Raw genomic sequence first — 17,612 nt, forward strand, 5'->3', positions numbered from 1 at the left:
AAATTCTAAGCAAATTGAGTCCAGCCGTTCATAAAAAGGATAATTAATACATCACAACTAAGTCGGATTTATTCCAGAATGCAAGATTGTTTACACATTAGAAAATAAGTTCATAAAAAAAAAAATAGGTTCATAAAAAAAAATAGGTTCATAAAAAAAATAGGTTCATAAAAAACATTTGACAAAATCCCGACATCCATTCATGATAAAAACTCTCAAAAAGGTAGGAATAGAAGGGAGCTTCCTTAACCTGATAAAAGGTTGAGGTATCTGAAAAACTTACAGGCGGTATAATACTTAATGGGGGAAAACTGAATGCTTTCCCCCTAAGATCAGGAACCGAGGGCAGGATGTATAGTCTTTACTTATTCACATTGTACTGGAGTTCCTCCTGGCCAGTGCAATAAGGAAAAAAAAGTAGAAGGCATACAGATTGGAAAAGAAGAAATGAAACTGTCTTTATTTGCAGATGACATGATCTTCTACGTAGAAAATCCCAAAGAACCTACCACAAAAAGCTACTAGAACTATGACTGAATTTAACAGAATCACAGAATACAAGGTCAATATACAAAAAGTAATTGTATTTTTATAAACTAGCAATGAGTAATTGAAAATTAAAATTTAAGAATACCACTTACAGTATAAAATAAAAAAAACCCTGAAATACTTAAGGATAAATCTAACAAAACATGCACAAAATTAGACACAAAGTAATCCCTTTCATGTAAGTGCTTGAACATGTTAAATGGTAAAAATTTTATTTGTTTATATTGGGAGGGGTGCGTAAGTTCTCTATAAAAGAAGTGTTTTTAGAAGATAGTTTATTTTTCTTAAGTGCAGTTTTTATGTAGTTGTGATTGTATTTGTATGTGTAGTTTTCTTTTTTACATAATATCGTATTCATGCCATAAATTCCTTACAGATGCAAATTTTATATGTACTTAGCCATCCCCCAATGTTGGATATGTAGATTGTTTCCAAGTTTTCAAAATACATTGTCTAAGTTTCCCTAAATGGTTGACATGCACCCTACCCAGGTAAATTTGTACTTATTGTGGGAAGAACGGAATCAGTGTTTTAGTGTGTGGAATTGGTGTTGGTTGAAGATTGATCTTCAGACTAGCATTTGGCCACCAGAATGATAATTTAGTATCTTTTCCAGCAACAAGTTTCTAACATTTTTTCTCAATAACTCATTATTTCTATTCTTTTAGAAAAATTGTATTTAAAAATAAGACTATTTCTTTAAAAAATCAGAATGACATACTTTTGTAAATCTGCTATTCACAAACTGTTTATGTCTTATGAAATCTTCCCTTGGCCCCTGAGATGTCTGAGCTCTGCTAGTCTAGTAGAATTGAGTACTACTCTGTTGTTCCCCTAGTATTCTACATGTAAATGCCTGTCATAGCACCCAAAACATTTTTTTTCCTGCTCTTAAATTTTTTCACTTACATATGTCTGTTGCCTGTTCTCAGACTGGGAAGGGACTTTGTCTTGTAGCTTTATAAACGTAATCACTAGCATAATTAGGTATATGGTAAATACTTAATAAATGTGTTGCTATTAACCTATTTTAATAATTATAATATCAGTTTTCTCTATAGAGAAGAGACCAATTTATACTTAAAGATATGATATTTCTAAGACAGTTATCCTTTGTTACTTGTTCAGTAATTAGTAATGTGCCAGACTGGCCTCCTGAGTACAAATGTGAAGTGAGAAGGGAGTGATAGGTAGGTATTAACAGATTTTCTGTTCTCTTGACAGGTGTGGGATTATGAGACTGGAGATTTTGAACGAACACTTAAGGGGCATACAGACTCTGTACAAGACATTTCATTTGACCACAGTGGCAAGCTTCTGGCTTCCTGTTCTGCAGATATGACCATTAAACTATGGGATTTTCAGGGCTTCGAATGCATCAGAACCATGCACGGTAAGGGGTGGAGGATAGTACTTTAATAGTGATTTCTAACATGACACTTCAAAGAGAAGAGTACTGTTTTTAACATTGTGCAGGTTACCTACACTCAACTCTTAATTGTCTTAATTATTGGTGGAGAAGTATATGAGGTAGATAGTCCATAGATAAGCCACAGGAGCTGAAAATTGTTTTTCTTATAGGGTACTAGTATCTGTTACTGGTTTACATAAAATATTTAATTTGTTTTCATGAGTATCTTTGGAAAAGAAAAACTACCAAGGCATTTGTCCCTCTTTGAGAAAAGGTGAAAATGAAGTTACTGAGTTTTTTGTTTTTCATTTTTCTCAATTGGGAAACTGAAGTCCAGAGAAGAGTAGGTGGTACAGTGATAGCTGAAAACCCAGATGTCCTTGCTCACTTTTAAATGTTCCACGTATACTGTACTCTCATTGTTAGCTTGTTTTCCGGGTCTTGTCGTGAGACTATTTTCTGAGGCAATGTGGTTTTGCAAAAAGAGCATGGGCTTTGGAATCAGATGTATCAAATTCCTACTCGTTTACTTATGGCATTAGGAAATTTTAATCTCTTTTTATCTGCAAAATATAGGTAATAAGTTAGCGTGAGGATAAAATAAGATCATATACTTAAATTATCTTGGTGTAGTACCTGGCACATAGGAAGTGCTCACAACTAAATAAGGATTTTTGTTGTTTCTTTAAACATGAAATTTGAATGTTTGAACTGGTTGGTTAGCTCAGTTTGTTAGAGTATGGTGCTGATAACACCAAGGGCCAGAGTTTGATCCCTGTACTGGCTAGCACCAAAAAAAAAAAAGAAAAGAAAAGAAAGGAAAGAAATTTGAATGTTTGGATTTTGTATAAGGAACCACATAACTGTGCTAGTAATAAGAATTTTAAAAAATAGATTAGTCAGTGATGCTAGCACATGAGTAAGCTATGTGATTACATATAGGTTGCAATTTGAAGGGTGTGTTTTTCCCCACAAATTGAATGCATTCGGGAAGTTTATCAATTAAAGGAATTCTGGCAAATCTTTTGTAAAGTCTACTATTTATATTTCTTTAAGTTGCCTGTATCTTGTTGCTCTAACTTAAAAAACAGTTGTATATTCCTTGTGATTTTTTATGAGGACTCTGGGACTTTTTCTACAAAGGATAGCTAATTAGGAATGCATTTTTTATCCCTGTGGACATCAACAACAAAAAGATAATTCTCAGCCACTATTTTAAATAGAGGACCAACTCCCCATTTTTCTTATCCATTTTGTTTAACTTTGTAAATCTTATTTCTTTCTTATATCGTAGAATATCAACCATAGATTCACTAACATTCAGACTCACTAAAGGATATGCATATATACAAACGCTGTTAATGCTGATGTCTCTGATGTTAACAGTTGTGCAGGCTAAAATTTAATCATAAACAGAGCTGGTTGCTTATTTCCTTGTAGATTGTTTTAAGTTACTAATTCCTTAACTTTTTTTGTGTAAATCCAGGTTTCTTACCAAATTTATATAAATCCCAGTGTATTTAGAGCTTGTTGTGTGATATTTGAAAATCCCATAGTAAACTGGGGTTTAATTGCTCTTGGTGGTATATTACTTAATATTAATACATTGCTGTGTTATATGTTTTAGGCCACGACCACAATGTTTCTTCAGTAGCCATCATGCCCAATGGAGATCATATAGTGTCTGCCTCAAGGGATAAAACTATAAAAATGTGGGAAGTGCAAACTGGGTAAGTAGGTTTAGGTAAGAAGGCTAAAGAGATTTAAAAACAAAACAAAACAAAACAAAAAATTGTGTTCTGAGTGTTCCAGTAATTTTGACTTTAACCCAGAATGGTCACCATGACTGTTATGTTATATCCTTTAAAACTAAATTTGATCTATAAATTCTTCCAAAAAGGAACATAGAGACATTATAAGAGAGACTGTATGTCCTTGAGAGCTATTTCTATGTAATGGCTTATTTTCTTTGTGATCTTCTTTTAGGTGATGTCTCTGTGGGTTTAAATTGATATATAAATAATGTTTGTGCCTCTGTTAGGCAGAATTTGTGCTTAGAATTACATTTGATTGTTGTGATAAAACCTTAACCTACTGGTTTAACCTACATTAATAGAGCATACCTTTTCCCCAGCATGGTAGAAATATTTTTGTTAGATTTATCGTATGTTTTTAGTTTGAAAGATTTTATTACTTTCTAGGTTTTGTTGATTTGGTTAGCTCCTTAATGATACTCCCATAAGCTTATTTGACTTTCTCACCTGTCCCTTTCTTTTATTAAGCAGGATTGTACATTTATTCTGTTGACTTGCATATGATTTCTCTAACTTGGTGCCATTCTTTTTATCCCAATGCATAGCTATTTTTGTATCACTTCTGGGAAGTGTCCTCATGATTGTCATTCACAATGTAAATTATCACTTATATTGACAGTTACTGTGTGAAGACATTCACAGGGCACAGAGAATGGGTACGTATGGTGCGGCCAAATCAGGATGGCACTCTGATAGCCAGCTGTTCCAATGACCAGACTGTGCGTGTATGGGTTGTAGCAACAAAGGAATGCAAGGCCGAGCTCCGAGAACATGAGCATGTGGTAGAATGCATTTCCTGGGCTCCAGAAAGCTCATATTCTTCCATCTCTGAAGCAACAGGATCTGAGGTACTATGTGATTTATGTTATTTAATGATTTTATTGCTAACATCTTAGAACCTTGGGTAACTTCTGATTCTCAAATTCAGGGCTATTAATGCATTTAAAAATCTGCATCCCAGAATTCTGAATCTTAAAACTCTTTACTCTTTCCAACTTGCAAATGTGTTTGTATTTTTTAACTAGTGATTATTATTGCTGTCAGCTGACCCTTGATTTGATGTGTGATGGGGATGGGGATTCTCCTGAAGAGTAAAGTTATTATTTAAATTTATCAGAAATGCCATGGTTGTAAGAGTATACCAGTGCAAAATCAAACTTGTGGGAGAAGTCAGTTTCTTCTAGAAGAATAGCCTTCTTTAATGAACATAATTATTTTATTTATAAATTTATGGCAAAATGCCGTTCAGTATTTAAATATATGTTTTTTTGTTTTTGGTGGCTGGCTAGTGTGAGGATCCAAACTGTTGACCTTGGTGTTACAAGGCTGCCCCGTACTCAACTGAGCTAATCAGCCAGCCTAAATACTTGTTTTAAATGAAGACTGTTTTACCTGAGGCCTCTGATCCTCTTGATCACTGAAAGTAGTAGCAGTGTGGACTTTTATTACATTTCTTCATAATTCTTAATTTGTGCTCTTTATGATTTCAGTCTTATGATTAATACCTTAAAAAATGAATTACACAGGGCCAGCCAGTTAGCTAAGTTGGTTATACCAGGGGTCAACTGTTGGTTACACCAAGGTTGGTTACATACCCATACAGGCCAGCCACAAACAAAACAAAACAAAATGGGATGTTATTTTTGTGAATAAGTTGTATGTGCCAAAATTGACCGCATTTTTTTTTTTTTTTTTTTTTTAATAGAGGCATTCCTATCATGGATTTTTATTTTTGTGATTTTTATTTTTTTTATTTATTGTTGGTGGCTGGCCAGTACCGGGATCCTAACCCTTGACCTTGGTGTTATAACACCACACTCTAACCAACTGAGCTAACTGGCCAGCCCCTATCACAGATTTTTAAAACTACATTATTTTAAACAAAACACGAGATTCCCACCCTCCACCCCAGTTATTTTTCTAAAGGAAGCTTCTATTGTGATCTTTTTATTTTGGCTGGCCCCTTGCATTTTCAAATTCTTTTTACTGCCCTCTGGTGGTCATTACTTACCATATGTCATAAATTTGATTTTGGCTGGACATTTATGTAAAAGTAAAATTAAATAGTTTTTAAATCCTTTTTGATTACAGAAGTCTTGAGCAGTAAATTTATCATCTGTTGGTATTATAGAAATTGAATCTTAACCTAAGTGGAGCTTTTCTATTTTATATTATCTGGGTCCTTCCTGTGTAGCCTAGGTATAGTGTCAAAAGACTTGTGTGTTTCAATAGATAAAAATTGTGTTGTTACAAAATAGGAAATATAGATCAATACTACGTAGAAGCCATTTAAAGTTCTTACCTAACTTCTTGCATAGGAAACTTAATTTTTATGTTTTCTGTAGACTAAAAAAAGTGGCAAGCCTGGGCCATTTTTGCTGTCTGGATCCAGAGACAAAACTATTAAGATGTGGGACGTCAGTACTGGCATGTGCCTTATGACCCTTGTAAGTCTGCATAATCTCACCACTACTTTTGCATCTTCACTGTATTTATACCCTTTTGGATTAGATGCCTTATGATAGTCTTACTAAATAATTTCATTTATTCCAGGCTTTAAAGTAATTTCTTTGTAAAGATGTTTTTCCTTAAACTTTTGTAATTCCATTGTTGTAGTGATATGAAAGTTATTTCTATAGAATGTCATGTTATATAAAGAATCTACAAAGTTAGTCAGTGCTGGGGGAAAGACTTTAGCACACTGTATCTTTAGAAATTGTACAATAACTCCTATGGAGGAGAAACCATATTCTTATAGATTCATTCATTTTTCAAGATGTTTGCTTCTCTGTTTTACTGTATTTATATGAATTCTTTTAACTGTTATCTCTTTGTTCACATGGTCTAGTTTATTTGGTTTATTTTACCATTCTGAAATGAATGGCTCTAGCCTTATGATTGGGAAATGCTTATTTCATTTTAGGAACATCTAGATCTGTATGAGGATATATAAATGCTATTAAGGGATTGTGGACATTTTTATTTGCCTAAAGGAATTTCAAGGGGATCTGTGAGGTGGATATTAATCCAATAGCAGTTTATAATTTGGCATCTATGTGTTTTTAGAGATCTTTAGGTGCTAACTATACCTCGAAGTGATTATCTAAGTTATGATAGGCACATGTGGAAACAACAACAACAATTGATGAGAAAATTAAACTCTAGTAGTATTCTGAGCTGACTTCAGTTGTACTACACGTCACCACGAATTTCCTCAGGAGGTTTCTGGCTCCTGTTTTTCAGCTGAAGAGGGTACTTTTTTCCTGCTTTGTTTTGGGTGGCCACAGGAAATGATTTTCTTATTGAGGCTTCTACCTCTAGTGATTGGGGACTTTTTATAGGTCACTGTAATAAACTGAAGTATTTTGTTTAATTAATTAATCATTATTTGGGGAGAGGCAGTTGGCTGGTACAGGGATCAAAATAGACCAAAGTATTTTAAACAAGGGCAAAGGCAGGGCTGGCCAGTTAGCTCACTTGGTTAGAGGGAGGCGCTGATGACACCAAGTTCAAGGGTTTGGATTTCTGTACCAGTCAGCTGCCAAAAAAAAAGAAAGGAAAGAAAACATGAGCAAAAGCAAAGTGAACCAAGGCAAAGATAATTTGCCTTGGTTGTCTCTCTCTCTTTTTTAATTAGTTCTTTTTATTCTTTTTACAAAAGCAATATAGTCATTTCCATTGCAGAAAATTTTAGAAATCTACAGAAAAGCTTAAAGAAAAAAATAAAAATCACCCTCAGATCACCCTACCATATCCAATAATAGCTTCCAAATGTATTTTCTAGTCTAGGGCTGCCCAGTAAGACTTTTGGCTATGATGTTCTATATCTGCACTGTCTAATATGGTAGCTACTGGCCATGTGTGGCTATTCAGCTCTTGAAAAGTGGCTGAGACTGAAGAACTGAGTTGTTAATTCTAACTAGTTCCTCTTTAGGTGCATGTGGCTAGTGGCTACCCTGTTGGACTGTACAGTTGTAAACCTTTTGCTTAATATGTAGGTAAAAATGGTTTTATACCGTTATATTATAGGTCTTTAAAGAGTTCATGGAAAGATTCATATTTGTTAATTCTATTTTTCCACAAACTTCTTGAAGTACCTTTGTATTGCTTTGTAACAAACTTTTAATTTAGAAAGTTTGTGACACTTGTGTTCTTAGGTACTCTTCTATACTGATTACAGAGAGTGCTTTGTTGAACATTTTGTTAACTGAAACTCTGGGCACATCCTTAATTATTTCTTAGGATAAATTGCAAGAAATGGAACTGCTAGGACAGGGGATGTATAAGTGGATGGATGAATAGATATGTAGTGAATGCTTGTGTATTTTTCACCTAGAGTCACCAGTTAATTTTCCTGTGTGTGTGTACACACGTGTACATTTTGCTGAACCATTTGAGAGTTTGTCATAGACATCATGACATTTTACCCCGAATACTTTTATCTGTATCTCCTAAGAACAAGGGTAAAATTAATCTCTCTCAAAAAACTTAGCATTGATATACTACATATTCAAAATTTCCCCCGTTTACCCCAATTATAGTTTTTTTTTTTTTTTTTAAACCCCTATCCAGGATCTAGTCAAGGATCACACATTGCATTTACTGGTCATGCCTTGTGAGTTTCCAGTTTCCTTTAATTAAGAGGAATTCTCTAGACCTCTTTTTCTTTTTGTCTTCCATGGCATTTATGTTTTTGGTATATATAGTTTCAATGTAATGTATTATTTCATAGATGCTACTTAAACAATTTATCCTTTTACTAAATTAATATCTTTTTGTTTTTAAGGTGGGTCATGATAACTGGGTACGTGGAGTTCTGTTCCATTCTGGGGGGAAGTTTATTTTGAGTTGTGCTGATGACAAGACCTTACGTGTATGGGATTACAAGAACAAACGATGCATGAAGACCCTCAATGCTCATGAACACTTTGTTACCTCCTTGGGTATGTACGTGTTATGAGGTTTCTGAACAATTAGAATTTGGAGTGCCAGACATAACAAGTTTTACGTAACCATGTGGACTTTTCCAGGTAAGAAATGACCATGTGCTTTCAGGGCAAAGTAGAGAAGGGCAGGTTAAAATTTTTAGAATTACTACTATTTGTTTTAAATTCTCCTTTACTTAACTTTCTCTCCATTATTAGCCTTATAATTAAAAAAAAAAAAAATTCTCCATTGCACAACATTGGTTTTGGAAATTAGAATTGTTAAGAGGATACTTAACTGACCACTGCAGCGGGTAATTTTTTCTTCCCTACTAGTTTGTAAGTTTCTCAGAAGAAATCTTACTCAACTTTTCCCTCTGGCAGGTGTATATTGTCATATACTAGGAACTCAGGAATTGTATTTAAGTTTGATAAATCGTATTTAAGTTTGATCTTCAGTATCATCTGGACTTGAATTTAGAATTTAAAATAGTAATTACAGTAAAATATAATACAGTAGGGTATGATGGAGCTAATAATGAACATAAAAAAGCCTTAGTAAAATGAGGCTAATGCCAACCTTACAGGATTGTTTCAAGGACTTAGTATGAATATAAGCATCAGTACTTGCACGTTTCTCTTGACCCTGGGGGTCTCAGGAAGCAGGACTACACGTAACCTCTGCCAGGAGTCCCTCAGGAAGCAGGGCCACACATAGCCCTGCCAAGAGAGTGCAGCGAGGTGAGTTGCTCAGGACGCACCTGAGATTGGGGCTGCCACCTAGAGAGGTGGGCAACCAGAAACCAGACACAAAGATCTGGGACTTAGCGCACACACTAAGCAGCTTCATTCTCTGAAAGCATGTATTATATATGTTTTAGCCAGCTGTAAACCCCACCCATTACCTCCCTGTCTCCTAGGCAATCCCATAGGAAGTCTGTGGTTTGTGGTAAAGCCTTGCAAATTCTTGCTGACACAGTCTTTTGCATTCTTGCTGACCTAGGCTCAGTCCTGTATGGCAACAGTGACTACATCTTTAATATGTGTTCTCCTTCATTTTCCTCCAAGTACTAAGCCTGGAACGTAGTTCAATAAATGGTATTTTGAGACTACCCTTATTGTTGGATTTGAGCCCTGTTTGGGATGGTGTAGGCATTTTTATTGTGGTGTTAATATAGGATTTAATCTTTGAGTCTCAGTTTCCCTAACTCAGTTGGTAAAATTGATACCTTCTAAGGGTTTGGGTATGTGTGTATAGAAAAACACGGATAGTCATGGCACTTGGACCTGCGTATTTTGTGGCTTGTTAAAAATTGTATCTGGCTCAGTTTGATTCTAAAATGAGCCTTTTCTTTTTCTTTCAGATTTCCACAAGACGGCACCCTATGTGGTTACTGGCAGTGTAGATCAAACAGTAAAGGTGTGGGAGTGCCGTTGATTGAGTCTCATTTGGCCCCTCCTCCCTTTTTTCCTCTGGATGCACTCTGACGATACCATGGTTACCCCATTGAGCTCTGTTTAAATAAATATTGTCCTTTCATGTAAATTATTCTGGATGTAGATTGAGCTTATTAAATGTTACACACAAAGTATTCATGCATGGTGAATCCAAATTGTATACTGTAAATTTACATACGTTGTCTAGAAGTACCATAGGGTTTAAAAACCTGGGCTGGCATTGGTCACACCAGGCCTAAGAAGGCAGAAGTTGAATAAATTGAACTAGGGCACTAAACTTAATAGTTGACAGTGTCATTTTATGTTGGATTATTAATTCCTGTTTTTCTTTCTGCTATCTGCTGGTGCCTGCCCTGACTTGATGGCTTCATTTGGGGAGAAGTGGTGGTTATTAGGGCTTTTTCTGAAATGTGTATCTATATAACATCACTTAAGTGTGCTTAATAAATCTTCTTTAAGGATGTTAGATAATAAGGTTACAATTCAAAATCTTCTGAACCATCTATGTAATTAATGGGGATTACACATTGGAATTTTTGTCTTGACACATTTGCCAAATCAGTAGGATACATTTGTTTTGGCAGCCTATGAAGCAAAGGCTAGTGGTATATTTATATAAAAAAAGACTGTAAATTTCAAGAAAAATGTCAGCAGCTAATAGCAAATCATTTCTTTTATTTGGGTCTCAGTGCTTTGTAAACACGTCAAAAAAACACTATCATACTTTAAGCTTCTATTTTACACATTAGACATATTTCTAGTTGTTTTCTCCATACTGTTAGACTGTATAGTGATGTGACTTCCGACTAGAATTTAATCTTTCCATTGAGTATGTCATGGTACAAATCACTATTTGTTTTTGATGTCTTTTAGGGATGTGCAATGTGCATTACTTAATGAGAAAAATATTGGAAAGGTTATATTTGCCCATTTTAAAGGAGTGGGAGAAATACAGCAGTTTGTTTTTCAACATGAAACTGATATTTGAACTGTGTTTTACTTGCAAGTTTAAAAAATAACAGGGTTTAATGGAGCGTGCATAAAAATGTACTGTTTTCTCACCTTTTGTTTATATATAAATGTTTATAAGTATATGGGCCTATCTGTAAGTGGATACGTCTGTGTATGTATATCACACACATGCAACCTCCATGTCTTTGGGTCCTCCATTTTTGAAGAAGTGCTAAAATGTACAAGTAGAATAAATCTTGCTGTGGAATATCTTCCTTTAGAACAAACCCTTTTTGATTGTATGCTTCTGACTAGGTCTGACTCTGTGGGGATTTTTCCCAGCTAAAGGAAAGTCACTTCCATTATTTCCCCCTCTAATTTGGCCATTCAGCATTTTACACATCCCTGATATATTGTATATTTTGTTCCAAAGTTACTACTAGTAGGTTTAAGAGAATTTTTATCCCTGATTTTTAGAACACTATTCCATTATCATTAATAAAGAATTCCATTGCTTAGCTGACAAGGTTTTTTTTTTGAAAGAAAGTCGTTTGTAAAGTTAACAGAACAATGAAATAACGATGACAGTTTAATAGATAAATTTATTCTGAATTGCATTTTATGCATTTATGTAATATGTGATTTTTTAAATGTCCCTTTTAGTATTTAATGGAAATTTGGTTCCTGAAAAAGACAAAGGGTGAGAGTTAACGTCCTGTAGATACACACACAGAGAATAGGCCATATATTAACTAGAAGCAGCTTTATGTCTAGCTTGTGTCTTTTTGTTTGCTTATTTGTTTTTTATAATTCCTGAGAGATGTCTCTGGAAGAAAAAGTGTTTTGAGAACTAATGGCTATTTTTGAAGACAAAAATTACATCTTAAGCTAATTCCTTAAATACAGTAGATGAACTTTCAGGACAATATTGCCTAACAACCCTGCTTACATTAAGAAGTCTTTCCCCCCACCCCTCTGCACCCCCCTGCCCCCGTTCTGACTGGATTTTTCTACAAAAGCTATGGAAAATATCTTTGTTCTCATTTGCTGCTATTTTCTGTCCTGTTTTGAGAAATATAAATACATAGAAATGGTGCATCTTAACGTTTTGTTTGTACCTGTATAAATGTTTTGTATTTTAATTCATTTTTAGCATGTAGCAACATGAATTGTTTAAGGGTAAGCCACAACATCTAGAAATTACTCATAGACATGAACAATAAAAGAAAAAATGGTACCGATGTAGAAGGAAACACAGCTGCTGTCCACTGGGTTTCTTCCCCTGCAGCATACAGAGACTTTCGTTGACAAAGGAGGAGAAACAATTACTCTGTAAACAGTTATCCTTACTTGGGAGATTGCCACAGCCTGCTGCTTAGTTGAGTTACCAGACATCCTCCATTTAAGAAGCAGCAAACATTGAATCTCAGGGATGGTCCACAACTGGATCCAAATGTAACAAGCCCTGTTTGAATAATGAAGGGGGGTAGGGGAGAGCGATCCATCTACAGTCTGGAGTCAGATTTGCAAAGGTTTCCTGCACTGTTGTTTGACACTGCCCTGTTGATGCCCTTTCTTACTTTGTGTCCTCTGTTTTCTCTGTGTGCTGTCTAACCCTGTGCCTTGCCTGGGATAAGGACAATGATGAGGTTACTGGTTTGGATTTTAAGTAGAGTACTTTATTAATTGGTTTAGAGGTTCACTGCTGCTTTGTCACTTTCTTAAATTGGCCGCTTAATGTAAGAAATAAAAAGCTGGTAGAATTACATCCTCAGATGATTATTGACTTTGTGTGTGTGTGAAAACAGACATTCCAGTGCCACCCTAATAAAACATGCCCAAGAAATCCTAGCTGCACTCTTGAGAGTGCAAGCCATGGAAACTGTGGATTAAGACATTGCTTGGAGAATAGTTGCTTTTTGACACGGCATCTTGCACTTTAGGAGACTTAAGACCATCCTGTTTTGTCTATGTGTGGTGTGACCAATGGTGTGCCCAGAGCACTACTCAAAATCACTAGTGTTAGCAAGTCATCCCGGGCTGGGGAGCGCTCGCTGTAGTCTTTTGGAAGCTTTGGCTTTAGATTCACCAAGCCCAGTCTCCTTACTGTCAGTGCCCTGCTCTCCTGTTTGCCTCTTTCTGTTTCTATGTGCACTTCCAGGTAATATCACTCATTAAATAGTTTTTTAAAAATTTATTTAAAGAAAAACTATTTAAAAGTTTGTTGGCAGTGGTGGCTTGATAATCCTTAAGCAACTGAAGTTAATTGTTGAAGGAAAAGGCACTTAAAATGGTTACTTTTTCTGCCCAGCTGTATATAAATCCAATGTGTTAATTAATCTAGATGATGCAAAGAATCTCCTGGTAGAGAAGCGACATGTACAAAGTTGGTGGAAAAAGGTTTCTGTCTTTTCTTTCCCAGTGGGGGTTGGGGGGGTGGGCAAGCTGGATTTGCAAGTCACAACTGGACTGAACTGGCCTTTTTATCTTTCCACTATATCATGTAAGTAGCTGCTTTCTTGTCCAGCCTATCCTTCAGGCATTCCTAAAGCTCACCCTGAAGATGTTAGAAACAAACACAAAATCTTCAAGTTAGAAGTTGATCCTGACACTGACATGAAGGCAAGCATTGATTTCGTATGAACGTTGCAGAGGTGGTAATTGGAGAAAACAGTTCCCCAGAGTGTAAGAGTTAACTGAAGATATGGACACAATTTTTAAAAATCAGTAAAGGAATGTATATAATATTGCTCTTGTGTTTTACAGTAAGATTTGTTGCTCTCAGACTGTGTAAAACAAAATTTATTCATGTTTTCTGCATATTAAAAAATCTTATTGTACCAATTGGTAAACTATTAAATGCCTATAAAACTAGATGTGATATTTTTATTTTTATTTTTTGGTCTTGTGCACAGATAAGTCCTGATATGAAGTGGCACCAGTCATGAAGTAAAACACATATTGGTTGTAGGGTGGCAGGGCCTTGATAGAAAGCTTCACTGGCTTTGCTGGCTCTTTCCCCGTTTAGAGGAGGGAGTGCCACTGTAGGGCTCTTACAGTGGAGGGCTTGCACAGAGCAGGCTGTGTTGGGCATCTATATCCCTTGCCTCCCCTCTAGCAGCCCATTCTGACAGTGACCATAGCTGCTGCCAGAGAGCTAAAGCCAGAAGAGGCCTGCCTGTCACAGCCCTCTTTACATCACCCTCTCTTATGGGCAGAGCCCAGAGATAAGGCCCTATCCCTGTTCTGTTAATGAGTGAGCCTCTTATCCTGCCCAGTGGTCTTGGATTCATGAAGATCCTTAATGCTGTTTTCAGTTTTGGTTGAAACGTACTACAGTAAGGTGTTCATCCTTGCCCTGAAGCTCCATGGCTTCTTTGTACACATCAGCCATGTCCTGCCTCTTATCCCCAGACTGCTGCTTAGCTAGTGACTCCAGGGCACCTATGAAGTCTCCAGCCTTCTTTCATGTAGAAAGGGACAGATGTAAAGTGATGTAGCTTCTTACAGCCCAGCTGTTTTCCTGCTTCCTATTGGCAGTAGCCTCCCCCAAAGTGGGAAGCTGGGCCCAGAGCAACAAAGTAATTTGCCTGAAGTTAGGGTGATGGGGCCTGGCCACTTTCCCGAGGGGTACAGTTCTAGCTTTAGTATTGCTATCCTAAAATGATGTCAGCTGTTCAAAGCCTATTGAGTAGCTAGCTCATTGGTGTATCACACAAATCACACCTCCTTCCAAGATTCATGACTATGTCTGTCCTTTGGTGGAGGGTGAGGGACAGGAGAGTGGAAGACATGGGGGAGAAATAGCATCCTCGATGTGGCTGCTCTGTCTGCTTAGTCTTTGGTGAAACCTGACTTGAGTGCAGGCAATTCTCAACTGCCAGTGTAGGAGAGCAGTTCTCAATGTGTGTTAACAAGTCCTCCAGATGATTCTGATGCAGACTCAAGTTTGAGAACCAGTGATACTAAATGGTTCAACTCACCAAAGAAATTTGGGCAAAAGTCACTAGTCCCTGGGCCTCACAGCTGGGATTTGAATTCAGATCTCTCTCTTTTACTTTCACTTTGAAATGTGCGATTTGTTCCTTTGTGAATATTTTGTATGGTCATCATTCCTACTTGGTCACCTGGCCCTCTTTCAATGAAAGTGGAGATGGAGGGACTAGGGGAGGGAAGATGCCTGACATTTTGAATGCCTGTTTGGTACCAATGCTCGATACACACACTCTTATTCTCACAATACCCCATTGGTGGATATTAGTGCATTTTATGTCTAGAAAAAGAGGCCCACTCACGTGAGGTGGGGTCACATACCAAAGGTATTACAGCTCACTACAGGGTGAGCTGGGACTTGAAATGCACTTGCTCTTTCCCTTACCTGGTTCTGCTTGTATAACATGTCTTATTAGCTATTTAAGGAAGAAGACATTCTTGACACCTTTTAAACAATTTTTTTGTCTGTTTTAAGAAGGCAGGGAAGATCCATCCCATCCGTGGGCCCCTCTCTATCACATTACATCCACTGCTAACCCCATTGTGGGAAGCCTATTAGGAATGGAGTGGAGGTGGGAAGGCCAGGAAGAAGCAAGAATTAAGTTGCCAAACCCGCTTATCTTAGAAAGGCTCCTCTATATGAAGTGACTCTTCTCAGGGCGATTGTGTCCTGACTGGTCCGCATCTCAGTGTCTGGTCTGTTCTTTAAAATCAGTGGATTACTTCCTTAATCACTTCCACTTGAAGATGGCCGCCTGTCGTCCGTAAGTGTCCTGATTTGATTTGGTTGTTTAGACCCTGGCAGTGAGAAAATACTTGGACCACATCAGGATACCTTAGTCTCAGCTGTAGATGATAGAGGAATTTCTCTCAATACTAATTATACTCAATTATTTAACAGTGATAGTTGGGAGGGTGGGGGAATGAACATAGAAGGCACAACCTCAAAAGGTTATTCTGTAGAGTAACGGAAGAAAAAAATTATAAAATATGCACATTAGAAGAAATCCAAACACAGAAGAAAAATGGAGTTGAAAGTGAAAGATCACAGTAGAGGCTGTGGACAGAGGTGGGGTAGCTCATGCAATTCAAGGAGACTCAGTTTTCCATTGTGAGTAGCTTCCTGCCCACACTGAGCCCATAACCTAGCACATGCCAGTTCTCACACTAAGCTCTCTTAGATACCACTATTTGCCCTTTTTTTAAAAACTGAAATCTTTCAACTAAGAATGGAAGAAAAGGTGGATTTCACACCTATTTATAAAAACAATGGCACCTTGTCACTTCGGTTGTCAAAAGGCATCTGACAGCACTAATACGCTTAAGGGACCAATCAGGAAAAATGGGCCTCTCGGGTGACTAGTAGGCACAGTGGTAATTAAACCCAATCCATCTCAGCTTTCCGTGCTGGCCCCACTTGGAGAAGTATGTGAAACACGTGACCCATGTTCTTTGGATAAAGAAAGGCCAGAGGAGAGCACGTTTAGAACAGAACCATCAGATTGTGGGCCGGCCCGTGGCTCACTCGGGAGAGTGTGGTGCTGATAACACCAAGGCCCCGGGTTCGGATCCCATATAGGGATGGCCGGTTTGCTCACTGGCTGAGCGTGGTGCTGACAACACCAAGTCAAGGGTCAAGATCCCCTTACCGGTCATCATTAGGAAAAAAAAAAAAAAAAAAAAGAACCATCAGATTGTAAAGGAAACTGTAGGTGGCAGGCAGTGAGGAGCAAATCTGAGGCTTAAATAGCCAAGGCATTGATAGCTATCCTCGGGTATCACTTAAAAGAACACCTCAGGGTCAGGGACATCTTTTTTTCCCGTAGGCTCAGGAAAATTAGCAGACATTCGGGTTGGAATTTTTTTTTTCTTTTCAGAATTTGCAAGACACAAAGGACTTTCTAAATGTTCAAAAAGCAATTTAAGTATACATGAGGCCAAGGCCCTGCTGAGCAGCTGCCACCAGCTGCAGCGGGACTTAAACTTCCCTTTCCTTAGAGATAGGCCCCTCCACACACCCACTCCTACTCCCCAAGTTCTGCCCCTCAAGTCCACCTAGGTAGGCCCCCCTCCCCCTCATCTCATTAGCCCCCCAGGAGAGCTGAGCTAGCTCTAAAACACACTAGTGTGGCAAACTTCAGACACTCCTCCACCCTTCTAGCACCCCACGTTTTCTGGGGAGTGCTACCCAATTCTCCCACCTCAAGTGGAGAGACAAGGGCAGGTGCCTAACTAGTTGGGTGTTCAGTGACCTAACAGGTCCAGCATACCCAGAACTTGGGTCCGCACCTCTTAGCACCCCTCCTCCACCTGCTGTCACTCCAACCCTTTTTCTCTCCTGTCACCAATGACACGTGACTTTCATCTGCCATACTCCTCTGAGTCCAGTGACTGACAGCCAGGTAACCCCCAGCTGAGTGCCTGTGATTCCAACCCCTATCCTCCCACTTGAGTGACATTATAAACCTAACCTTGAATTTAACCTAATTTACACATATTCATCCCCAGAAA

General features: G+C 37.5%; 1 protein-coding gene across 7 annotated transcripts in view; it reads left to right on the top strand.

Annotated features, from left to right (window-relative positions):
- The window catches only part of PAFAH1B1 (platelet activating factor acetylhydrolase 1b regulatory subunit 1), a 77,207-nt gene extending 63,225 nt beyond the window's left edge, over window positions 1–13,982 (top strand). For all 7 annotated transcript variants that reach the window (XM_063112735.1, XM_063112731.1, XM_063112733.1 and 4 more), the window contains 6 exons: window positions 1,774–1,942; window positions 3,588–3,690; window positions 4,394–4,622; window positions 6,120–6,221; window positions 8,561–8,717; window positions 10,064–13,982. In XM_063112735.1, coding sequence (XP_062968805.1) covers window positions 1,774–1,942; window positions 3,588–3,690; window positions 4,394–4,622; window positions 6,120–6,221; window positions 8,561–8,717; window positions 10,064–10,137 — 834 coding nt within the window. In that variant the 3' untranslated portion in view covers window positions 10,138–13,982. The remainder of the gene's footprint in view (window positions 1–1,773; window positions 1,943–3,587; window positions 3,691–4,393; window positions 4,623–6,119; window positions 6,222–8,560; window positions 8,718–10,063) is intronic.
- The last annotated feature ends 3,630 nt before the right edge of the window (window positions 13,983–17,612 follow it).

Source organism: Cynocephalus volans, chromosome 10 (assembly GCF_027409185.1).
Source record: "Cynocephalus volans isolate mCynVol1 chromosome 10, mCynVol1.pri, whole genome shotgun sequence".
In the NCBI taxonomy this organism is placed as follows: domain Eukaryota; kingdom Metazoa; phylum Chordata; class Mammalia; order Dermoptera; family Cynocephalidae; genus Cynocephalus; species Cynocephalus volans.